At 43.5% G+C, this 26429-nt stretch overlaps 1 protein-coding gene across 1 annotated transcript; it reads right to left on the minus strand.

Annotated features, from left to right (window-relative positions):
- Positions 1-26270, minus strand: SAR1B (secretion associated Ras related GTPase 1B). Its single transcript, XM_037150866.2, has 7 exons — positions 26122-26270; positions 15959-16034; positions 14030-14149; positions 8444-8509; positions 6806-6909; positions 5683-5814; positions 1-3566 (listed from the first exon to the last, which is right to left on the minus strand). The coding sequence occupies exons 2-7, from the start codon at positions 16014-16016 to the stop codon at positions 3450-3452; spliced, it is 597 nt and encodes a 198-aa protein (XP_037006761.1). The 5' UTR covers positions 16017-16034; positions 26122-26270; the 3' UTR covers positions 1-3449.
- Positions 26271-26429: the final 159 nt, after the last annotated feature.

A 26429-nucleotide genomic window follows, 5' to 3' on the forward strand; every position in this document is an offset into this window, starting at 1 on the left:
TAAAGGTATAGTTTTTAATGGTGGGATTCGGGAAAATGCTGGATTTTGAATGTGGCTGATGAAATCATTCTGCAGAAGGCGAGCAACACTATCAGCACAGCCAGTGCCCTGTCCTGGTGGTTTACAAGGGGTCCACGTCCTTAATCCTGGGAAGCGCTGTGGAGAAGTGTGAGCCAGTTGAAAACTAAGGAAAAGCAACAGCATTCTGCTCAGACATTGTAAACCACAGTACATGGTGCTTACGTACACAGGCACACAGAACTAAAATTTAGGTCTGTGCAGGCAGTGTCTAAATTCACACGTCTTTGGCACTCAAAGATACTGGGTTAACTAAGCGATGGTAAGGAGTAGTTTTCATACACAGTGGTTCCCCCCCCCCGGTATCCGCGGTTTCACTTTCTGAGGTTTCAGGTACGAGCGGTCAACCAATATCTAAAAATATTATATAGAAAATTCCAAAAATAAAAAACCCACACATTTTAAACTGCGCACCACTCTGAGAAAAGCACTGTGATGAAATCTCACGCCGCCCACCCTGCTCCACCCGAGACGTGAGCCATCCCTCTGTCCAGTGAGTCCACTTGGTACACAACCTGCCCGTCGGTCACTCAGCAGCTGGCACGAGTGTGTCAGCGCCCGGCCCCACCGACCCTCTCTTACTTAACAACAGGCCTGAAGCAACGGAGTAATGGCATTCAAATATGCCGAGGAGCCATAAAGTGCTTCCTTACAGCAAAAAGCTATATATGCATTGCAAAAAAAATACAAACACAGCACAGAGGGCTCAGTGCTGTCTGCGGTTTTGGGCACCCCAGCGGGCGGCCTTGGAACTTGTCTCCCATGAGAGAAGGGGGCACGACTGTGCTTTAGGGAGTGTCTACGCCCCGATTCAGAAAATGCTGTGCTCTCCATTCTAAAAAGACTGAGATAAAGACAAGCTGGAATCTATCCACTGAACCAGTTACCCAAATAACATTAACAGCAGTCATTGAAATAGGTGTGGGGTTGAGAATCTCCTTAGAAATACGAAAGTGGACTGAGACTTTGTATTTTTGGTTTTGGAACTAAGATTTTAACACATCTTTTGGACATGCCCAACATAGAAGGAACCAAATCTCACCCTGCACGTGAGCGTTAACAAGCACATTTCCACGCCGTGCAGTGGAGGCACATTAATCTGCACCCCCAGGCCGTCCACCTGCCAGCCCCCCCGAGGCGTGCACACCCGCACAGGCTTCCCCCGGAGCGCCGTACGACTCCCTGCCGCCCTCCTGGGCGGTGGGGCTCAGGGGCTCAGGGTGAGAGCCCAAGGAGCCAAGGAGCCGGAGTGCGGCCCCTGGCTGGGGACTCTGCAGGCCTGTGTCCCTGGCGCTCAGAGGACAGATGTGGCTGCTACATGTAGCTCTTTCTAGGGGTTCAGGCCACACGTCAGTGGGAAAACGCCCACAGTTTATTAGATGCGGTCCACAGAGTGACTTGGTTTCTTTGATCCCGGAGTCAGAACGAGAATGAGAATTCTGGAGCAAGGCAGTTTGTACCAAAAAGCATTGTTCCCCCTCTGGAAAAACTGGTAAGCTTCTGCCTTCATACCAATCTGTGAGACTAGTAGTTGACTTCTGATGCATCACCACAGATATTAGGAAATAATACTTGAACTGAAGGAGCATTCCATCCACCAGTGGCAGTCACTTCCAATAAGGCCCAGTTCTGTGTAGTGAGGGCATCACAAGTGAGGACCTTAAACATAATGAACCAACAGGCTGAAATGTCATTTCCTACCTTTCCCATGGTGCTACTGACGTTTCTAAGCAGGGAGGAAGCTGAAAGTGAAATAGCCAAATTACTGCACCCGCACGTTCTGTTCAGAGTCCCAGCCAGGCCCTCAGTCCTCGTCCGCTCCTATCTCCCATCGCTGACGAGAGGACAAGAGAAGCTGATTTGGACAACAGCTAGAGAAAACACTAATTTTAATATTTAAACTATTCTGGATGGCACTGGAGCAATATATTCTCAATGCAGTTGGTTAAATACACTGTAAAATCTTGGCCTATAACCAACAGAGAGATCTTAAGCTTGAGAGTCTGTAAAGATACATAGTTGGCACTTATCTTTCATCTGATTTTACTAACTAGGGGGATCTTAAATGGAAAAATAACTCACTGTCTTAGGAAATTAGAATGCATTAAAAAGCTAGCCACGCCTTTGCTGGTGAAGCTGTCGGCGAGGCTCGCGCACACGGCCAAGGACAAGCCTCACCTCCAAAAATAAAAGCCTTTGTGCCGCACTGCGAATGGCTGGCTGAGAGCCACTGAGGAAAAGGACAATGAACCACAAGCGTTCACTTTCTTTCCAAGAAGTGAAATACGGAGTAGGATGCAAACGTGGCTCAGGGCGGGGGCCAAACCCCGCAACCCGCACGGCGGGGCTGCTGCAGCAGGACAGGCTCCGCTTCCCCACGGGTCGCTTGCCCTGGGAAGTGCCATGAAGTATGAATGTGGGGAGACTGGTGCCTGTCACATTTGGTGACGGGGCACAGATGACCAAAGCAGGCACAAGGAAGACCGACGCACTCCAGAGAGAGACAACTGGAACGGGGCTACAGGAGGGGCCTCCTGCTGCACGGGGAGCAGTGTTTTCCTCCAGATGCAGTCCCATGGGGGCCGGGACACGGACCCCCTCGGTACCGGGGATGCCAGTGTCGCTGCAAAAATTCACCGGTTCAGAGAAATGCGGCGCGAGGGACAACCAAGAGCAGCCGGTCCCCTGGCAGGCGGGGACGTCCCCAGGGCTGCAACATCTGAGTGTTCTGAGGCAGGCTTGTTTCTCGGCAACAACCTCCACGTACACTAGAAACGCTCCAGGGTCCGGGCGCGCTGGCCAGGTGAGACCCTGAACGGAACATCTGTCCAGCAGCAATGCCAAACACCAGGGTCTGTTTTATTGCATGACTTTTGCATAAGAAAAAATACTGAAACCTGTAAGGCATCATGCAATCATCAATAAGCTAATTATTAGCTGTACACTTCAGGTAGGTGGGTGTACATAATCTAAAATTGAAAAACTAGTTTCAAAAAGTACATAAAAATTTAACATGATGAGCTTTTAATTGTGGTTTATATTTGCAGTTTCATATTGTTAAAAACGGCTTCAACTGTCCTGCTGGGAAGCTGCTCTTCATAAATGGCACTGGGGGGCGTGTCAGATTACAAAGAGTAAAAACCAAGTATCTTCATGGAATTAGAAAGCTAACATTGTGATGGTCAAACTTATTTGACTCGGATTTCAATTCTCACTCAAATTAAGTTGATATAATATTAATAATCTAAAAAATATCTGTTTTCTAACCAATGAAAGTCTATTGAATTCAAGTTATGCATGGTCAGCAATCAAATCTCGGAGCAGGCCTGTGTGGCGAGGCTGGACCGGGGCTGCCTCGGTGGCAGGGGCTGTTAATCGATGTACTGGGCCATCCAGCGGAAGCCTTCTCCGTAGCCTTGCCTTTTGAGCACGCTGCACATGAAGACTTCTAAGGGCCGGGTGTTCAGTTCTTTCAGAGGCACGTTGCCCTGGAAGAGAAGACAGACACTATGCCGAGAGCCCTTGTGAAACGAGAGCTCCGCGCCCCAGGAGAGAGGCAGTTTCTATGTCTCAGAACAACAGGTGGCGGGGATCAAGCCACAGCTGGCACCTGTGTCCTCTCGTTTTGCTTTAGGACAGAATGGGACAGAGGTTGGCCTGTGAGGCACACAGAATACAAACAATCTTTGACTGGCTTGGAAAAAACTGAAGTTGCTCAAACTGGCTTCACAAATATTAAGGACAAATATTCTCTGAGTGAAGGTTTTATGACAAAACAAGGCATTTCCTAAAATTAATATGGACTTGAGTTACTAAAAGTCCCTCTCCCAAACAAATACTAGTAGAAACGAATGCAAAAATACATCTTTTTAAAGTATATGTTCAGAAAACACTAAAACGCTCCTACGCCCAAGTTTACTTACATTCTATTTTTGTGTCTAGTGAGTTCAGGGCCTTAACACTGAACTGGGGGCCTAAATACACCAATGGTATGTTTAAACATTCAAGCATATTATTTGGTAGTTGATTCTGAAAACTTATTTTTAAAAAAATTTGAAAGCTTTCATTTAGTTTCCTATAAACATGAGCTTTGACATTTTTATCACCAAGAAAAGGTCTCATTCAGTGGTAGAAAAAAAACAAGTGAGGACATTAAAAAAGGCCCAAATGTGTAAATGACAGGCATTTTTATTTAAGTATAGGTGGTATACAACGTTATATTAGTTCTATTAATTTCAGGTGTACCATATAGTAATTCAACATTCGTGTACCTCAGTGTGGTCCCCCCACCAATTCCAGTCATCACCTGTCACCTACAAACTTATCACAGTATTATTGGCTTGTTCCCCTTCAGCTTTTCTACCCACCCCCCGCCCTCAGCAGGGTGTCTGTTTCTGCTTTGTTTTGTTTGTTTTCAGATTCCACATAGAAGTAAAACCATACAGTACTTGTCTCACTCTGATCCACTCGGTACAGTGGCCTCCAGGTTCATTCACGTTGCTGCAAATGGCAAAATTTCTTTTCTAATTGCTGCCTAACACACACGCACTGAAAACAGGAGTGTACAGATCTTCTCTAATTAGTGTTTTCAACTAATTCAGATAAATGCCCAGAAGTGGACTTGCTGGGTCATACTGTAGTTCTCCTTTTAATGTTCTGAGGACCCTCCCTGCTGTTTTCCACAGCGGCTGCACCGCGGTCTGCATTCCCACCAGCAGTGCCCAAGGCTGCCCTTTTCTCCACGTCCTTGCCAACATATGTTATTTGTTAACTTTTCCTTAAATTTTTAAATAAGATTTTTTTTTTATTTTTAGAGAGTGGAAGGGAGGGAGAAAGAGAGGGAGAGAAACATCAATGTGTGGTTGCCTCCTACATGCCCCCTACTGGGGACCTGGCCTGCAACCCAAGCCTGTGCCCTGACCGGGAATTGAACCAGCGACCCTTTGGTTCGCAAGCCGGCACTCAATCCACTGAGCCACACCAGCCAGGGCTGTTTGTTAACTTTTTGATAATAGCCATTTTGACTGGTGTGCATATGGTTTTGATTTGCATTTCCCTAATTATTAGTTATGTTCAGTAAATGATAGTTTTTAAGAAAAAAAATAATGGGCTTTTGTAGTTGGATGATAGTAACGTAAAAACACATTTTGTTGTACACATGAAACTAACATAATGTTATATTATATGGTTATAATATATAGTATAATGTTATAAGGTATAATGTCAATTATACCTTAATTTTTTTAAAAAATGAAGCCAGACTGTACCAATTAGACTAATAACACGATTACTGCCCTGGCTGGTGTAGCTCAGTGGATTGAGCACAGGCCTGCGAACCACACGATTGCAGTTCGATTCCCAATCAGGGCACATGCCTGGGTTGCAGGCCAGTTCCCAGCAGGGGACTCATGAGAGGCAACCATACATTGATATTTCTCCTTCTCTCCTTCCCTTCTTCTCTAAAAGATAAATAAAATCTTAAAAACAAACAAACAAACAACAACAAAAAAACATGATTACTGTTAGGGGCTGAAATAAACTATTTCAGAAGATAAAAATATACTGTTGAGTGAGATATTCGCACTTGTCAAACTTCTTTTTTACCTTTCCTGTTGTCTGACCGTATAAACCAAATATCTCTCGTAACCTCTCTTCACTGATGGCTTCAGGTCTGTCGATCTTATTCCCGAAGATCAGTATAGGCACATTAGCAATGGTCTCATCTGTCATTAGTGACTGAAAACAATCAAAACAGAAAGAAACACAAAATGTCAGTATGAAGCCCTCCGAAGGACTGTTTTGACAAAACAAACGGGCACAAAGGGCTCGTTCTCCATCACGACGTGCCAGTTTTGCCAACTTTTTTTTGCAAACTTTCCCTCTGTTTAAAGTGAGCTCAGTGAACCACCAGCTCAATCCTTCCGCCTCCCTAAGGCTCCTTCTGTGGATGCTCACGCTGCTTGCTCTGTGCATCAGGGAGGTACAGGGACCAGAGCCAACGCCTTGAAAAAGGGCAGACTGGTTTCATTTCTAGTTCTGCTGCTTCCAAGCTGGGAGATCTTGGACAAGTAGGTCTCTCTGAGATTCAAAGAGAGTTTAGAGCAGCAGCACCTACATTATGGAGGCGCTTTGAGAATTAGGATTAAATGAGGTAATATGCATCGTGTGCGGCATCAGGTGGCAACTCAGGAACTCCCTGGCCCTGTTTCACGACCACAGAGCCTACCTGGACTTTTCACATGAACAAGAATCTGTGTGCCTGTTCTGGGCAGAGGCATGAGCAAGCCAACCTTCAGACAAATCACGGGCCTGCTCTCTCTGAGGCCCTAGATCTAGCACTGGCCTTGCCTGCTGCTCATGGCCCTGCTCCTTCCTGGCAGAGGTGACCAAGATAGTACGTTACACCATTTCCAGGTTCTAGCCTTAAGAAGCTGGCATCCTAGTATGACCAGGACTCAAGATCAAGCCACTCCAGGAATGGAGCCACATGACATACGCTACAGGGCACGCTGCACAGAAGGAGCACAAGTCTTCAAGAAGGAGGTCTGTGCTGGCACTTCCTCAACAGCTGCTCGCTCTGCATTCTAAGTGGTCACCGCGCTCTACCAATTGCCAGGAGGTACATGGGAGACTGCAGAAAAGCTGCGCTCTGACACCTAGATGGCCAACCTATTTTCTCAGGCTTCCTAGCAACTCAACTCTGTTTCGTTTTAATCATTTAACTTACATCAAGTTCTTCTTTTGATTCTACCAGCCTTTCATGGTCTGCACAATCCACCAGAAATACAATGCCATTGATAGCAGGAAGGTAGTTTTTCCACACTCTTCGAGCTAACAAAAACAATCAGGAGTTAGATTTCATTTGCTGGTCAAAGCTAGCAGGTGCTTTGATGAAAGTCCAATAAGATATCAAATGTAATTATCCCTTAGCTGCTGCTACTTCGCTATATACTCGAGTTAATTTTTTACCCAGTGTTGTCCAGATCTTTCCAGAAGAAGAAATTTCAGGCTTTCCTTGATGGTGGGCAAGTCGACGCCTTCCTGTGCCCCAGTTACCCCATGTTAGAAGAATTCCCATCTGTTACCAATGGACAATGCGATGCTCGCGTTAGGTTCATTGGAGAACTGCTACTATTTTCTTATGCATATTCGGTTTTTGACATTTCCAGTGTATCAGTTTTTTGGGTTTTTGCCAATGGTAAATTTGGAGTCAGTGGCAGAAGGAAATCAGTACCAGGTACAGACTTAAGTTAAAATAATAAAAGCAAACTGTTCCATTCGTAACAGAACTTAGTCTATAGTGCCATTAGGGTAGTTTTTCCCATGGCATTCTTTTCTAGAGAAAAGAGTTTTTGGGATACTCCAGAGGAAAAGACCTTTTTTCTCTGACTTCAGTTTTATGACATATCCTACAAAAAATATAGAAATGAAGTCTCAGATGAGTTCCAATAGGATCTAATTCCTTCTAAGTATTTTATCCCAGAAATTACTTTATGTGTATTTCAAATGATCATTATGTCTCAGATGTGCTTTCACTAGCCACAATCACTTAAAATCTTTTCCACTATTTTTCATGAGGCTTTTAGAAGGCCCACCAACTTTGTACCATTCTTCATTTGTGAATTGCTGTGTGCTGGGTACTGCCAAATCCTTTTGCAGACAGAACAAATGAACAGGGTTTTAGTCCCAGAAAGTTTGGGAGAGGAGATGAGACAGTTATCCCGAACTTGTAGACATGCACACAAGTGCCCTCGGAGCTGCGGACGTGTAGCAGGGAGCACTCCCGGCTGGGCACAGCTCCTCGGGGAAGGTAGCAGCCCTCACCCTGGGCCCCGAGGTGGGCCGCTCATGTGCAGATGGGGTGGCGTGAGCAAAAGCACAGAGGCGGGAGAACACCGGGAGGTTCGGTCTGGCTGGAGTAAAGAGAATGGGAAGGGGAACGGTGGGAAATAAAGACTTGAGAAGTGAACTGGAATCAGATCGTACGGATCCCAAAGGCCAGATCTACGAGTCTGGCCTTTAATTTGTAGGTGAAGACTTAGCCAGTGAAGGTTTTTCATACAGAGCAGTGACAGTCACTACATGCTGTGACAGTGAGTGAGAGGCGGGTTAGGGCAGAGAGAACACAGGCTCAGTTTGGCTCATGTGCCTTACTCCAAAAGCACTTCCGACTTAAACTGACATGGAGTTTCATGAAAAATCACCCTTTGCTTTTAAAACATTTATCTGGGGGTAATAATTCCTAAATGTTAAGTCTTCTCTGGCCTTCCTTGAGCCGGAGGAGACTTCACGCACGCATTGGAACATCACAGTCACCTTTTCACTAGGTTGAAATAAAGCCACTGTAAGAGGAATTGAATCTTACCTTGAACGTGTCCTCCCAGATCAAAAGTTGTAAAGGTCATGCCAGCAATGGTTAGTTCTTCTGAAGCTAAATAATAAAAAAACATATTTTTATAACATGAAAATCAGAAATCCATTCATGGTATATATTGCTTAATGTTTGACTTATTTTAATGGCCATTAAGGTCAAATCAAACAGTTAGGAACTAATAAAGGAATTCTCTGTCGGACTTAGATTTACTCCAATTCACAGTGACCATGTGCCACCAGTGACGGTAATATTCAGTTCTAGCATTTACTGCCTATGACAAATCCACCACTTACTTATTTTTCCTTCCCCATTTCTCCTGTTGGAAACATTAATCTATTCAGACAATTATTTTTTGTGAATTCAAGTGACTCTTCCAACCTAATCATTTTTCCTGCAAGTTGAGTCGGCTTAAACAATACAGGTGAAATACACAGTGTTCTCTCATGGCTGTCAAGTTTTACAGGGGACAGTCTTTAATGACAACGCAATGATGACAAAAGACAGTTGGCCATTATTTCTTCAAACGTTTTTTCCACTCCTTACCTTCTCCCGCTGGGACTTCAAGAACAGGCCTGTGAGGCGGCTCAGCATCGCCCCACAGCGACTGAGGCCCTGTTTGTGTTCTCCAGTCCCTATTTCCCTCTGTGCTACATCTTCTGTTTCTAGTGCATTGACTTAAGTTCACTGGCCTTTCCTTCTGCAGTTCTGGCACTAATTCGCTGTTAGTTCCATCCAGTGAAAATTCCATCTCAGATACTCATTTTTTTTTATTTCTGGAAGTTCCATTTGGTTCTTTTACATCTTTCATTTCTCTCATTATGTTCACGTTTTCCTTAAACACTCAAGCACATTCAGAACAGCTGTTTTAACTTTCTTATCTGCAAATTCCATCATCTTTGTCAGTTCTAGATCTGTTTCTACTGATTGATTTTTCTCCTGGGTATGGATTGTACTTTTCTGCTTTTTTGCATGTCTAATAATTTTTTGATTGGATGGTGGATTTTGTCAATATTTTTTTGAAGGAAGTGGCCTTTGTTCTGACAGGCAGTTATACTGATCACAGACCAGTTTTTAAGCTTTGTTAGGGCAGATCTAAAGTAGCCTTTACTTTGAGGCTACTTTAACCCATTACTAAGGTCTGATCCTTTTGGAGTGTCTATCAAATGTCCTGTGTATTCAACCAGATCTCTCCACCCGGGCTGATGGGAACATGAATGACTCCTGGGGCCATGTGAGCACTAGGAACTATTTGGCTAACAGCTCTGCTATAACCTCTCCTCCAGAAACTGTTTTTTGGCCACGTGGAGTTTTACCCCTATGCCCGCAGACTGGTATTCAGCCACAACAATTCCTGGAGTTCTTTCTCTACAGAGCTCCTTTCTCTCTGGTACTCTCACCCAGCAAATGCTAGTCACCTCTGCCTCTCCAAATGCTGGTCTCCGTCTCCTCAACTCAGCAAGACTTCTGGGTTACATCTGGCTTTCCACTCCCTGCACCGTGGTCTGAGGATTGTCTCCTGCAGTAAAGCTCGACTAGAGAAGGAAGGGTTTGCTTTCCTTCTGTCAGGAGTCACAGTCATATGCTCGCTGCTGTCTCCTATCTGATACACTTTTGTCCCGTTTCCTAGTTGTTTACAGTGGAAAGGTAATTCCAGACTCTGTTACTCCCTCATGGCCAAAAGCAGAAGTCTCCTACAATACAATGAAAGGTTCGGTGTAATTGTTTACTATTCAGTAACTGCTAAGGCCCCAGAGTAGTTTATCTTGTTAGAAATTCTGTACACAGTGTGCCAACTAAATAAACAGTTCATGCAATTTGTGGTCAAGTGTGTTCCTTTCCATAAGGAAAAGATAACGCTTGGACGTGGTTTTCAAACTACCTCCTCAGTTATACTAAAAAGTCCCATGTGATTAACTAAGATGCGGAACACTGTTAACGACCCGGGAAGTGTCCTCTAGCCCCTTCCCACGCAGTCCCTGCCTCCACTCCCAGAAACAACTGCTGATCTGAATCGGCCACCACAGGTTAGTCCGGGCTGTTCTGGAATTACAGAAATAGGAGCATCCAGTGTGCAATTTCCTTGTAACCAGCTTCTTCCCTGCAGTATGACGTGCACTAGTATGTGCACCAGTGGTTATTCCTCCTGCTTGCTGACTGGAATCCCACTGGTTACCCACTCTTTTTCTGGTGAACTTCTGAGCTGTTTCCAGTTTTGGGCTATGACAACACTACTATAAACATTCCTGTACAGGGGTTCTGGTGAACATTTCTCTTCTTTTTAAAAAATATATTTTATTGACTATGCCATTACAGTTGTCCTATTCCCCCTTTTATTCCCCTCCACCCTGCACACCCCTCCCCCACCATTCCCCCCTTTAGTTTATGTCCATGTGTCACAAGTTCTTTAGATTCTATATTTCCTATACTATTCTTGTCCTCCCCCCTATTTTCTACCTACCGTCTATGCTACTTATTCTCTATGCCTTCTCCCCCCTTCTCCTTCTCCCACTCCTCTGCTGCTAACCCTCCATGTGATCTTCATTTCTATGGTTCACTCCTGATCTAGCTGTCCTCTTAGTTTGCTTTTGTTTTAGGTGTGGTTCTTAATAACTGTGAGTTTGCTGTCCTTTCACCGTTCATATTTTTTATCTTCTTTTTCTTAGGTAAGTCCCTTTAACATTTCATATAATAAGGGCTTGGTGATGATGAACTCCTTGAATTTGATCTTATCTGAGAAGCACTTTATCTGCCCTTCCATTCTAAATGAAAGCTTTGCTGGATAGAGCAATCTTGGATGTAGGTCTTTGGATTTCATGACTTGGAATACTTCTTTCCAGTCCCTTCTCGTCTGTAAGGTCTCTTTTGAGAAATCTGCTGACAGTCTGATGGGGACTCCTTTGTAGGTAACTGTCCCCTTATCTCTTGCTGCTTCTAGGATTCTCTCCTTCATTTTAATCTTGGCTAATGTAATGATGATGTGCCTTGGTGTGTTCCTCCTTGGGTCCAACTTCTTTGGGACTCTCTGAGCTTCCTGGATTTGGATTTCCTGGAAGTCTATTATCTTTGTCAGATTGGGGAAGTTCTCCTTTATTATTTGTTCAAATAAGTTTTCCACTTGCTTTTCCTCTTCCCCTTCTTATACCCCTATAATTCAGATGTTGGAACATTTAAAGATGTCTTGGAGATTCCTAAGACTCTCCTCCTTTTTTTGAATTCTTGTTTCTTCATTCTTTTCTGTTTGGTCATTTTTTTTCTTCCTTCTGGTCCACTCCCTTGATTTGAGTCCCAGTTTCCTTTCCATTACTATTGGTTTCCTGTGCATTTCCCTTCATTTCAATGAGTTTAGCCTTCATTTGTTCCTCTAATTTGTGACTAAAATCAACCAGTTCTATGAGCATCCTGATCACCAGTGTTTTGAACTGTGCATCTGAAAGGTTGGTTATCTCTTGGTTGCTTAGAAGTATTGGCTCTGGGGCTTTGAGCTGTTCTTGAGCCATAATGTTTTGGTCTTTGTAGTGCTGTTACGTATGAGGGATGGAGCCTCAGGTGTTCACCAGGGTGAGGTGACCCAGTCGCTGGGTTGTGATGCTGTATGTGGGGGTGGGGTCAGAGAGGGGCAATGGCATCTGGTCTGCTCTGTCTTGGATTTCAGTCCCCTCTGCTGCTTCCCGCAAGCAAACCTGGCCCCCCTGGTGCCGGCTCCCGGGTGTGTAGGCTTGTGCACCCTCCAGGACCCTGTGGGTCTCTCCAACAAACTCTCTGTGAGCCTGGGAGCCTCTCCTAGCACCTCAACCCCGAAAGTCTTTCCAATTGATGCTTTTAGGCTTTCACTCCTGTTGCTGTGGCCCTAGCCTGCAGTCTGTCTCACTGCTTGCTCCTTTTGCCTGGTTTATCTGCGCATGAGTGTATGACCACAGTCAGCCAGCAACCTTGCGCCCTCACTGGGTCCGCCTGTTGCCACCCACACCTGGGATCTGCCAACTGCTGCCTGTGCTCCTGGGTCACTCTGGCTGATCTTTCCTGCCCGACCCTGCTCTGCCAATAGCTGGCTCTGCCCCTCTTACCGGTCTGGCTGAATGGTTCGTTGTTGTTGGACTTCCGTACAATTCAATTTTCTGTGTTTTGGCTGCGTTTTTGTTACTAAAGCTTTGCTGTCTTTAAACTTGGTTGTGCGAGGAGACATAGTGTTTCCACCTACGCCTCCATCTTGGCCGGAAGTCTGTTTTCATTTCTCTTGAATAAATACCTGGCAGTGGAACTGCCAGCTCACAGGGTAGACTCATTACTTTTTTCACGCATCCTTTTGATGAACTGAGAGATATGAACTGAAGTGAAGGTGAGCAGCGGGAAGGCTGAGATAGCAACAGGTTTGTGCCACTGCTTTCACTCCTGGCACCCAGAGCAACGTCTGACATAAAGCAGGCGCTCAATAGGTGTCCACTGAATAGACACGAGACAGCAACATCAAAAAATTAAAATGCCCTGGCTGGTGTAGCTCAGTGGATTGAGCGCGGGCCTACAAACCAGACAATCGCGGTTCGATTCCCAGTCAGGGCACATGCCTGGGTTGCAGACCAGTTCCCTGCAGGCCAGTTCCCAGCAGGGGACACACGAAAAGCAACCATACATTGATGTTTCTCTCCCTCTCTCCTCTCTCCTTCCCTTCCCCTCTAAAGATAAATAAATAAAATATTTTTAAAAAAATTAAAATGCGACTTACACCTAATATAGTCTCGTCCAATTCTGCTGTTTTGCAGACAATTTTATAAACTCAATTTCACCATGATCAATTTCCTCTAACAGTACTGTTCTTGTATCACAATCTTATTTGCCATATCCCACTCTCTTCTCCTAATATAAAAAAAGATTTGTCAATTTTATGAAATCTTCCCTTTTCCAACTTCACTAATAGTTTTATAGATAAAATGGCACTTGTTTTGTCCTGTTCTCACTCCTTATTCTTCAATTATTTACTAAACTAGATAACTATCATACTATCTATTTTTTGGTCCAATTCTCAATGTTATACTTATTATTAACACTACGCTCATTATTTCATAATCAATCTGTGGATTAAATTGTCTTTAAACTCTGTGTCTACTTGACTCAGTCTTTTCAACAGTCAAAGTGAGATTCCAGTTATTGGTAAGTTAAGCTTCTTTGGAATAACTTTGTCAGTTTAACTTCACTTTTTCAAAAGGTATGTATTACACAAACTTATATACAGGACGGTATGTGTTCAGTCATGGTTCATGCAAACAAGGTTATGTGGACTCATGCAGCCTCGGTGTCATCTGGTCGGACAGGCCTCGATTACATCACAGTCCCTGAGACAATAACTTTTTAATTCCTCTGGCTGGAGAAGGGTGTACTAACTGATAAAAACATATGAGTATTGTTTCAAGATTTAAATATACTCTCTGGGAATTGGGTCACCTACTATTTATTATTTAAAAACAGGTCAAGTCACCTGATTATAATTTATCCACCAAAAAACCCCCCAAACAAAAACAGTTCGGTTGCATCTATGAGTCGGTGTCGCTAAAAGTGATAACCCGGCACGGGGAGGGTGCTTACTGGGATGCAGCGTCGGGACGTGCTGCCCAAGTCTGTCATCTTTTAGCATGTGCAGCAAGGTGGTTTTTCCTGCGTTATCCAGTCCAAGAAATACCAATTTACCAGTTTTCTTATATAATCCTGTAGAGAGAGCTATGATTAGTCAAAGTAATATCTGACACAAGTTATCCAAATAAAATGACCTTCATGCCCTGGCTGGTGTAGCTCAGTGGATTGAGCATGGGCTTCTGAAGCAAAGCGTTGCCAGTTTGATTCCCAGTCAGGGCACATGCCTGAGTTGCAGGCCAGGTTCCCAGTAGGGAACACATGAGAGGCAACCATACATTGATGTTTCTCTCCCACTCTTTCTCTTTCCCTTCCCCTCTCTCTAAAAATAATTGAATGAAATTCAAAACAAAAACAAATAAAATGACCTTCAGTAAAAGTACATTAACAGTTTAGTTATTTAGATACTTTTCCTAATTACTCTAGATTTTTGATAAAGAAATACCTTTTTAGCCCTGACTGGTATGGCTCAGTTGGTTGGGCCTCGTTCTGTGGGACAAAAGGTCACTGGTTCGATTCTGGTCAGGGCACATGCCTGGGTTGCAGGTTAGGTCCCCAGTTGGGGCACGTGCGAGAAGCAACCAACTGATGTTTCTCTCCCTTTCTTTCTCCCTCCTTTCCCCTCTCTAAAACTAAATAAAGTGTTTTTTAAAAAAAGAAAAGAAATACATTTTGAACTTTTAAGACTTTATAAACTATCCTGAATAAGCTTGGATTTGTGACCTATTTTTAGTTTTGAAGAGCTATTTTAAATGCATTATAATTTGGGAATTCAAAGAATTATAAAACTAAATTTATCTGCAGTGTCAAAATGCCACCCCCTTGACAATTCGGGGGGAAAAAATCTATGTGTCTTCTACTAGAGAAATGTTCATAGAGTAGTTGAAATCATGTATTTATGAAGTCAGATTTTAAAAAAACAAATTTGATGGATGAAATTAAGTATTTTCACAAAAATTAGTATTTCAGTGAAAGTTTGGTTCATTGTCAAATTTCCCTTAGAATAAGGTTAAACCATTCACATGGTTTCATAAAACTAAGAAAAAACAAAAAAGCACAGAATTTCAGATACATCAACTAAGCATTGATAAAGTGATAAATAGAAAAAAGACAGCAGTGACCAAATTGTAGTAGATGGGCATTTACTGCAAAATTCCACATTGACTTTTATAATTTTTCTTCAAAGACTTTTTTTTTTAAGAGCAGTTTTAGGTTTACAACAAAATTGACAGGAAGGCAAAAATTCCCCATAAACCCCCCTCTCCCCACATATCATCAATGTCACTCACCAAAGTGGTATCTTTTTAACCAAGGATGAACCTCTATTGACATATCACAATCACCCGAAGTTTACCTGAGGGTTCACTCTTGGTGGGGTACACTCTGTTTGGACAAAGGTATAACGGTATACCTTTGTCATTGCACCTCTATAATGTCATTATAACATGATACAAAGCACTTTCGGTCCCCTGAAGACCATCTGTGCTCTGCCTGTCCATCCTGCCCCGACCCCACCCCCGCTGTCCAGCAACCTCTGTTTTTGTCTCCATGCTTGTGCCTTTTCTAGAATGTCATATAGTTGGAATCTCATAGTATGTAGTCCTTTCAGATTGGCTTCTTTCACTTAGTAATATGCACTTAAGGGTCCTTCATGTCTTTTCGTGGCTTAATAGCTCATTTCTTTCATTTTTTTTAAAAAAAGATTTTTATATGTTCAATATTTTTATGGAGAGGAAGAAAGAGATACAATAAATAATTAAACATGATTGTACAATTGCAAAGCCCACACTCATAACTACTGGGTATGTTATAAAGTGGCTCTAGACAAATCAGTACTTTTATAAAGGTAGGCTTAAATGGCTAAGAGAAATGGGCCAACTTTACCTAAAAACTGTAGCACACTGCTGAAACCACTGTAAATCCAGTCAAATATAAAGGACATATCCAAATCTTACAGGGTCTGGAAAACAAAAGTGTTCGAATTTAGTAATCAACATTAAGTGCCAATATTCATTAAATAACAACACTGAGTAAATAACCCTACAACAACCTTATTGCAAAGAACTAAACACTCTTATCCAGGCTGGTCTAACTTCATCTATACTGATGCATAAAAACCAAAATGCCATTAAAATTCCAAGGAGAGACCACTTTTTGTCCATCCAAGGAACGAATGTGAAAAAGAACTATAACAGCCAGGACTATGAAAGGTGTGGTGAAGGGGGCATTGTTAGTGACAGTATAAATTTCTACAAACATTTCTCAAAACCAGTTTGGCAATGATATATCTGTTGATACTATTTGACCCAAGAATTCTACTTTTAGAAATTGTCCTAAATATGGAAAAGCTTTCCATATAAAGATGTGCATCAAAATGTTACATAAGAAAAATTTGGAGATAATCTAATTCAAATTAAATTAATTCTAGTATGTATGACCTATGGAATATATACCAAAGTGATGGAGTTGGGGAGGAAGAGCAGGGAGAAGAGAAAGGAGAAGAAAGTTAATGATGATGAAGTTTCAAAGCCCAGTTATACCTAAAGGAGTAAAACCCCTTTTTCTATTTCTTTTGGTCTTTTGGAGCAGTTGGAACCAAGTGGTTAACTTCTGGCTTTATTTTTTTGCATTTTTCAAATTTGAATTATATCACTGAATGCTTAAAAAAATCTTAAATCACAGTAGAAAATGCAGGGCATAGTTCAACTCAGCATTTAATTGACATGTGCTTGATAAACTAATTTCCACTGGATTTACAGTGGAAATTAAGAGAAAGAAGCCTCTTGAGAAAAGATCACGTACTGTATATAAAGATATACTTTCAGGTCAGTAAAGTTCATTTGCTGGAGCTGAACAAAAAAACTCAGGCCCCAAACTTGGACCAAATCCAAAACACTGAGAGGCCGCGCTACCTCTGACGTTCTTCAGACAGAGCGTGACGCACAGCACTGCTCTCTCTGCCCGCTCCCCAGTCCCGTGGCTGCCACTTAGACATCGCTGGGCCCAGCAAACCAGAATGCCTGGAGGGTAAGGCCTTAAGAGACCGCATCCCTGAGAGTAGGAGACAGAGAACAGAGGCAGCCCACCCCGGTTCTGTGCAAGACTTAGTAGTGTCGACTAGGAGATGCCCTGGGTCCTGGAAATAGCCCCTCACCCTTACCTGAACCACCATGAGCAGAATTTTGTTCCTGCAACCAGATGGCTCCTGATTAAGACAGTGACTGGTAAATTATGAAGTTTCATGTGTCGGGATCGCAAGAATGAGATCTACGACAGTGACTTACATATACAAATGTCTAATAGTTCTTGTTTTACTCCAGTTGAAATTATACCTTCTTTTACTATTACCATTCTATATCAGGTAGAAATTGAAAATTGTAGGTGGTTGTCTGTCGGAAAAAGTCCAGCCATTGTTAATGTAACAGGAATGGTCTGCAAGACACTGACGTAACCTGGCAGCCAAGGAGAGAGGACTGGAATGTACATGCGTGAACAATGACAACTTCACTGTACTAGTCAGTGGGGGCGGTATATGCCACTGACTGAGCATGTGCACTGTGTGGCTGGAACATTCAAAATGACTGAGTGAGTAGAGCAATAAATCAGCATCAAATTTTGCGCTAAGCTTGAACTTTCCTCCACCAAAACTATCTGGATGATTCAGAAGACCATAGCTATGGGCAACTGGTGACTGGTAGCCTCATCATGACAATGCGCCTGCTCATGCATCATGTTCATACAGAGTTTTTTGGAAAAACATCAAATCACCTAGGTGACTCAGCCCCACTACAGCCCAGAATTGGCACCCTGTGACTTCTGGATTTTCCCAAAACTAAAGTCACCTTTGACAAGGAAGAGATCTCAAACCATCAGTGAGATTCAGGAAAATACAATGGGGCAGCTGATGGCAATTGGGAGAACTGTGTGATGGCAACTGGGAGAACTCCCAAGGTGCCTACTTAGAAGAGGACTGAGGCGTCATTGTCCTGTGTACAGAGTTTCTTATCTCTTGTATCTTCTTCAGTAAATGCTACTATCTTTCATAGTACATGGCTGGGTGCCTTCTGGACAGACGTATGCTCACAAGTCCTGCTTGTCTCTAAATCCACAGTCCTTTCCCATGGTTCTATGGTGACAAGGCGCAACTGAGGAAGAGTTTCTTGCATGATGTTTGGCCCAAATCCTGAAGACTGAGTAAGAGTTTGCTAAAAGTTTGTGAAGGTCCTATCATGTGTAGAGGGGCAAAATTAAATGGGGACAGCAAAAAGTCAGGTATTGTTAGACAAAATGACTGAAGTAAAACCTGCAAACCAAGAGCAAAAATCAATGGGTCCTAATTAGTGAGGCAGAAGCCAAAGTGATAAACAAATGTGAGACCAGTCTAGGCATTTGATATATACACACACACACACACACACACACACATAAGAAACAATACAGAATCCCTGACTCGTGTGGCTCAGTGCGTTGGACGTTGTTCCGCAAAGCAAAAGGTCACCGGTTTGAATTCCGGTCAGAGCACATGCCTGGGTTGTAGGTCCAGTTGGGAGAAAACCACATAGATGTTTCTTTCTTTCCTCCCTCCCTCCCTCCCTTTCCTTCTTTCTTAAAATAAATAAATAGAATCTGAAAACAAAACAAACGAGGATACAAAATCAATCTTTCATTTAATATCACAAAGCAAAACAAACAAAAAACCAGCTAGCCCTTATTGAACCTCCATGAGCATTATGGTCTAGAGCAGGGGTGTCAAACTCATTTTCACCGGGGGCCACAACAGCCCCGAGGTTGCCTTCAAAGGGCCAGATGTAATTTTTAGGACTGTATACATGTCACTACTCCTTAACTAGAGAAAGGAGCTCGGCGCTGCTGCCGGGCAGAAACAAGGTGCGGGCCGGATAAAACCAGGTGGAGGCCGGAGTCAACCTGTGGGCCTTGTGTTTGCACCTGTGGCCTAGAGGGTACGAGCAAGAGCTCTGGAGCCAGGACGTTGCCACTTACTGTCTGCCTGCGGCAAGTTCACTTCCTTCACCTGTAGAGTGGGGAAAACAGTGGCTACCTAGGAGGGCTGTTGTGAAGATTAAATGAATTCCTGTCGCACATCCGGCATGGAGTAAGCGTTCACTGTCAGCTGCTGTTACTGTTATTTCTCCTACTACGTGGCCCACAGTGCTAGGTGCTTTACATTCATGTATCACCACTAACCACCCCAACCACCTTCAAAGTAAACACATTACTGTTACCATTTTACAGAAAAAGAAAGTAAAACACAACTGTTAATGATCGGCACATCACTGTTTCAAACCTGGGTCTTTCTGACTTCAAGCCCATCCCCTTTCCCACAGAGCAACTCTAAAGCTTTACAACAAACAGATTTAAAGGTCAAAATTTGCTTAAAGTATTAAGTACCATTCTTTAATCTCTTCAGCTCATGGCTCTGACAAGTAATCCTTCTTCTCCCTCCCATCCCACACCCAGTCACTCCCCAGTTCTCCCAACTTCTGTGGAGGAGTCTCAAACTTTCTTTGACTTCCGCAGGAGTTGCCAAGTCAAGAACCTTACGTCACATTCCTAAACTGCTACCTTAACCTCAAAATTTGTTTCTACTCATTTGAACACATCCTCAAGAATGGTTTCATCAAATTTTTATCTAGGGCCCAGATCGGTGTGGCTCAGTTGGTTGGAGCATTGTCCCATAAACCGAAAGGGTGCGAGGGGTTCAATTCCTGGTCAGGGCACCTGCCTGTGTTGCAGGTTCGGTACCCAGTTGGGGGGTGCACGAGAGGCAGCCAGTCAGTGTTTCTCTCCCTTTCTCTCTCCCTCCCTCCCCCCCTCTCTAACATCAATAAGCATGTCCTTGGGTGAGGATTTTTTAAAAAGTCACCTTGGCACGAGCCAGTGTGGCTCAGTTGTTCGGAGCACTGTCCCGTAACCGAAGGGCCGCAGATTCGATTCCATGTCAGGGCACACGCCTAGGTTGAGGTTCAGTTCTCAGTCTGGGCACAAGTGACCCCTGGTCTGGCTGCATATGGGAGGCAACCAATTGGCACTTTGCTCTCTAAAATCATAGTCTCTCTGCCTCCCCCTCTCCCTAAAAAGCGTCCTTGGGTGGGGATTAAAGAGGAGTCACCTTGGACTCGACTTTTTGCACAGTCAGCGTGACTATGCCTCCTAACGTGCTGAGGACAGCCTTAGCAGCTCTCTCAGTGTGACTGTTAATACCGCCTCTTTTCACACTCAAAATGGTCCTATTTCAGTGTGAAACTATGTGGTCACCCCGTACATGTGGACAGAGAGCCACTGGAGGTTTGTAAGCTGAGAAAGGATCCAGTCAAACTCCTAGTCCATTACTCCAGAACTGCCAGTCTTCCTTCCAACTATCCTCCCGAGATTAGTCCACGTTACTTCCCTACCTGTAGCTTTTCCTGGGCCAGAGTAAACCACTTGCCATTCACCTCTGGTGAGCTGTATTTTACCACCTTAGAGCCTCTATGCATTGTCCTTCCCAACATCAGAATATTCTCCCACCACCTCTGCCCAAAGCCCTCCTGGGACCAGCCAAAGGCCGTAGAAGGGAGCCATCGCCCGAGATGGCCTCTGAAGGACGGATGCGGTGGAAGAGCCAGTGGAACCCCTGAAGGGTTGAACTAGAAGAGGCGGTGGCAAAACTGGAAAGGAATTAAGTGAGTCCCATCATATACAGCTGCGGAGATGTCATGGCTGGCTTTGGTGACAAGGAGACAACTGTGGAGAGCATGAGCAGCCCGCAGTAGCACTGCAGTACAGGAGAGCCTATCTCCACAATTCATTAACTATGTGACCCTGAACAAGTTACAAGTTTCTCCTGCAGAATCTCTCGGGGTGTTGTAAAGACCACACGAGACACAACGCGCAAAGTCAGTATTTAATACTTAGTTGCTGTTTTTAAGAAGTAGATGAGACAAAGGTTAACAGGTAGAGGCAGTGAGGAGAGATTTCTCTTTCAGAACAGTCTAAGTGAAATGAGGGAAATGAGATTTTCTTCTTTTTTTTTTTTAATTTATTTATTTATCTTTAGAGGGGAAAGGAAGGAGAGAGGGAGAGAACTGGCCTGCAACCCAGGCATGTGCCCTGACTGGGAATCGAACTGTGGTTGCTTGGTTCCCAGGCCCACGCTCAATCCACTGAGCTACACCAGCCAGGGCAAGATTTTCTTCTTAAGGAAGGGTGAGGCTCAAGTATGTTGATAAACTGAAGGGAAGAGGTTAAAGATGAGAGAGAAGGAGAAGGAAGGAGTTAACCAAAAAGGGCAGTTTCAAGAAGAGCCTGGACTGAAAGCACACTCTTCCTCCAGGATTACAAGGAAGGGGCAGGGAATGCACAGTGGAGGTGGCAGGAAGCTGACTCCCGGAGTGAAGAAGGGGTGCAGAGGAATGAAAACTGGCGAGCAGTGCCCACCTGCACCGATTTCCAATCTCCGCCCCCTCCTCCCCACCCTCACTCCCCAGCAGTGCTTAACTTTAGAGAACATTGAGTAAAAGAGAATTAGAGACTTTCAAGATAGAAACTAAAAAAAAGAGAAAAGCCTGGATGATATGGCTCAGTGGACTGAGCACTGGCCTGCAAACCAAAGGGCTGCTGGTTCGATTCCCAGTTAAGGCCTGGGTTGAGGACCAGGTCCCCAGTTGAGGGTGAGTGAGAGGCAACCACACATTGATGTTTCTTTCCCTTTCCTTTCCCTTTTCTCTAAAAATAACAAATAAAATCTTAAAAGAAAAAAAAAAGACAAGGACAACAGGAGTTTGGGAGTATGAATGAGACCAGTGTGATCTGATCAGAAGTTCAGGCTGGGTGGACAAAGGTATAAGGCAGACGGTGTATGGGATGGGGACCAACAGTGGGGTTCTCACAACACTGAACTGGGAGAAAGGGGGGAAGCCTTTAGTGGGAAAGCAGGCCCAGATGCAGTAAAAGAGTGAGAGAAGTGAAAGGTGGGCCACGGCTGTGCTAGCAGAGTAGGGGAGAAGGTGGGGTTCAAGAATTCAAGGGAGGATGAGGTCTGGGTGGTGGCAAGCTCCAAGGCCTGGCGCGGGGGAGGCAGCTGAGGAGAGCTGGGGTGAAAGACAGAAGCCAAACTATAGCATTCACTGTCCACACTGATGGGCAGTGGGATCACCTAGAAGAAGGGAGGGCTCTGCTACAAAGCCCAACACTGAATCAGGTAGCCAGGTCCTCACTAAAGAGGACTTCCGTAGGTGAGAACTATAGGGAGGGTAGAATGGGGTAAACCTTGAAGGAAAAAGGATTTTTCCTACATAAGGATGGTGGCTATTAGCTGCTGTAAAATTTATCACAAGAGAAATAATTTAATAACCTATATGGGGCAACTCTGCTTTAAAAGATAATGAGATATTTATATTTCTAGAAACATGGTTCCCAAGAACATTAAAACAAGCTAGGAGCTTTCATCAGTCATTTTAAAATAGAGGTAAAAATGCCCAACTAAGAATACAAGTTACTTAGCCATAAACAGATACCTGAGCCCTGAGAACAGGTTACACAACACCATGAACACCCTATTAAGACATGTGAAGAGCAAAGGTCAAGAACAAGGAAACACATGCACGTCAGCAGATTTATTTATTGCATGAACACCAAACAGGAAAAGGCCCTATGCAGGTTAGAAAAGTGATCTGCTCAAGTAACGTGAAAATCAGTGCTAAGGGTGTAATGGAACAGAACCTCTCAGATTAAAAATAACTTCTCAAAGCCTCATTCCATTAAACTTATATGGATAATTCCATCTGTGTGAAATGTCCAGAACAGGCAAATCCTTAGAATGAGTAGAAGAGTGTTTTTCAGCAGGGGAAGGGGCAGCCGGCAGTGAGTGCTACTGCGCCCTGGGTCCTGTCGGGGGTGACAATGTCCCGGGTTACACGTGGTGGTGGTTGCACAACGCTGTGAGTGCACAGAGAGCCCTGCACTGGGGCTACCAGGGTGGACTTATGATACATGATCTCAGTACAGCTATTATTAAAAAATTAAAGTCAAATTTACATGACCTTTTAATATTTACAACAGGTTTATACAAGTAATCAGGCAGAGCCAGTTAGGTATGTACTTTAAGGGGAAAAATATACATAATACAACAAGATACAAATACTCCAGGAAGTACAGCTGGGGGAGACAGAAAGCTATAGTAGTCTAAATACACTAAATACGATATGAGAGTGGCTTATACAATTAATAATAAATTGGGAAGGAAAGAATGGTAGAGCTGAGGTAAAATGGACAGAGTACATATCCTGGAATTTAAAAAAATATGGATTTAATGTGTGTCTTTTGAAGTATCAATACTATTATTTCGTCCTGGGAAAGTCACTCTCTCTGGGCCCCAATTTCCTCCTACACGTAATGGGAACACCATCTGCCTTACAGAGTGGAAAGAAGGATTAAATATGATAACGCACTTGAAAACCCCTTGAATAGTATACGATATAAAGTAGTTTAACTCAATCAGGCTAAATTCAATGCACAAAACTTTAAATGTCAATATTCAAATGAACTTCAACATTAACAACTTTTAATATGAAAAAATTTGTAATGATATTCTGATTTTACTTCAAACAACACTGTCATTGACTGGCTCCAGAAAAGGCATTAGACTAGTTTCTTTACACTCCAAGTTTAAAAAAAGAGTTTCACCGGAAGAGATTAATCATAATTTTCTACATAACTGTATCAGATTTATGATGGAAACATGTATAAAATCCATAAGATGGGTATACTATCTGTAAGCTAATTTAGGAATTATGCACTGAAATACTAGAAGTATAAAGAACTGAAATACTTGAACTGAAATACTAGAAGTATAAAGAAGGCCAAAGTATAAAGATCTGCCCTGGCTGGGCAGAGCATTTGGTTAGAGTGCCCTCCCGATACTCCAAGGTTGCGGGTTCGATCCCAGATCTGAGCCCATACAAGAATTAACTAATGAATGCATAAATAAGTGGAACAACAAATCATTGTTTCTCTGTCTCCCTCTTCCTTTTTCTCTCTCTAAAAAAAATCAATAAATAAAAATTATTTAAAAAAGAGGCCAGAAACTCTTCTTGACCATGTTTTGCAAAATTTCAGCAAGGCCCTGTACATTACCAAGGGCTGACGGTAACCATGTTCAATGTCTCAAGACACTGCTACTTTATCAATATTCTCCCCTAAAATTGTTACATTTCCTTTCTATGGCCTTTAAAGTTTTGAAGCAGTCATGCAAATAAACTCAAGAAAACATTTTAGCATTGAATGCATAGCACTCACAATAATGGAACAAGACCTTCTGGCTTATGTAATTAACAACAAGTACTCAAGTTTCCCAGACGGAAAAGTGGCACTCCATTGAAAGATGGTTAAACCTTTGACAAATAGAAATAGTTTTTTTCCTTTTTTAAGAGGGGAAAAAACTCTATGTTATAAAAAAAGCTGTGAGTCTGAGTACTGAACTTACTCATACTAAATTAACAAAATGAAAATTGACATAAGTAATGAAAAATTCAATCCTTTAAATACTTTTAAAAAATAATTTATTTTATTTTATTTATCTTCAGAAGGGAAGGGGAGGAGAGAAGGAGAGAAATATCAATGTATGGTTGCTTCTGGTGCATCCTCTGCTGGGAACTGGCCCCTGCTGGGAACTGGCCTGAAACCCAGGCGTGTGCCCTGAAGGGGATCAATCCTTTAAATACTTTTAATTGAAGTTCTAAAGATATGCACAAGGAAGAGAAACTTTTCAACACTGTGATTTTAAAATGATTTGCTTAGTAATGTTTTGTAGAAATAATCTAAATGAGTTTCAGCCAAGAGAAGAGGGTGGAGAAATAATGAATCATTACTATAGAATTTTGATTTGTAAGATTCAGATGACACGGCAGTGACTTCTATTTCCGATAGCCTAATCTTTGGACTCAATTCTTGCTTGAAATGCAGGGAAAGGAAAGTTAAAAGTGTCCCTTATTTAAACTGCTAATCCTCACAATTATTGAAAACACTCCTTTAACATTTCTAAAATAAAGGCAATACCTTCCTTTTCTGCAAACTCAAGAAATGCCCATGAACCAACTACACAATCTTAAAGTTTTTAAAGTTCAAAATATTTTGGTAACAAATGCAAATCCACTAAACAATATTACATATATTACAAATTCCTTTTATAATCACTATTAATCATTGACCAATTGTAAGTCTGCCCTCATTCCTTGTCTGTGAAATGGAAGTGATACCACAGCCTTCCTTACTGGATTGTTGTATGCGTAGCGCCTTACACACAGTCAGCGTTCCTTTCTTTTTCTTTCGTTTGTTTCAATGTGACTTACTCTTAACTCATACTTAGCACTGAACAGAGACACTCTTCAGAGTAAGACGTGTAGTAATACAGATCTTGATATACAAACATGCCAATGATACTAGTCTTAATTTTTCAAGATAAAAGAATTTCAATCTTCACCTAATTTTGCCCCATGTAACAAATACCCTAAATTTCTGATGAGTGTGGTTCTTTTAGCCAACGGTGTCAGAGTTTTCGCTGCTGTCAAAACAAATTTCTGCCTTGTTGTAAAATCTTGGAATGATTTACAAATCATTACAGCTTTCCCCAGTACTGTATCTTTTTCCAGCTAAAATGGGCGTTGGGCTAGGGTAAGACACTAACTGGGAGACCTGAAAGCCACCCACCACGTCACAGCCTCTCGAGCTGTCAAAGGTTCCCGCCTTCACCTCACCTGGTGAGGAAACTGAGGCCGAGGGGAAGGAAGGGCTTGCCTGCAGTTTAGAGTCGTCTCACTCTTCCTGAATTAACCCACCGATGGACAGCGGCCGTGTCCTGCCCAGAAGACCATCACAGAGGCCCCGCACATTGGGAAAGGAACGCATCCTGCCTCGCACCGCCGGATTCCGGGGCGTAAAAGGGGCGCCCCGCCACGGGCAGCGGCGCTGGGTGGGCTCAGGCCCCCCAAAAGTGCACCTTCCCTAGGATCCACAGCTGCTGCCCGCCAGTTCTCCTGCCCGTCACTCACCTGTGACTGGGGAGAATGCAATTCTTTAGCTTGGCCTCGAAACCGAACCTCAAAGCGGGGTGGCTGATGGCTGCCGGGGACCCAGCTGGCGTCAGCTCCTTCCCGACCGGCAGGGTGCTTCACTCTTGATTGTCCGCTGGACTGTGGCACCGAGCGGCCGCAGTTCCGCCTTGAAAGGGTTCCGCAGCCAAACCCCAGACTGAGCACGCCCCTGTGGGTGGGGGAGTGCCTCCCTACAGCCTGGCCTCGCCACACTGGGCCGAAGGAGCTTCAGGGGCCAACGGGCCTAAGCGGAGAGGGAAATACCA

Source organism: Artibeus jamaicensis, unplaced genomic scaffold (assembly GCF_021234435.1).
Source record: "Artibeus jamaicensis isolate MK-2021 breed Jamaican fruit bat unplaced genomic scaffold, CSHL_Jam_final contig_786, whole genome shotgun sequence".
NCBI classification, from domain to species: Eukaryota; Metazoa; Chordata; class Mammalia; order Chiroptera; family Phyllostomidae; genus Artibeus; species Artibeus jamaicensis.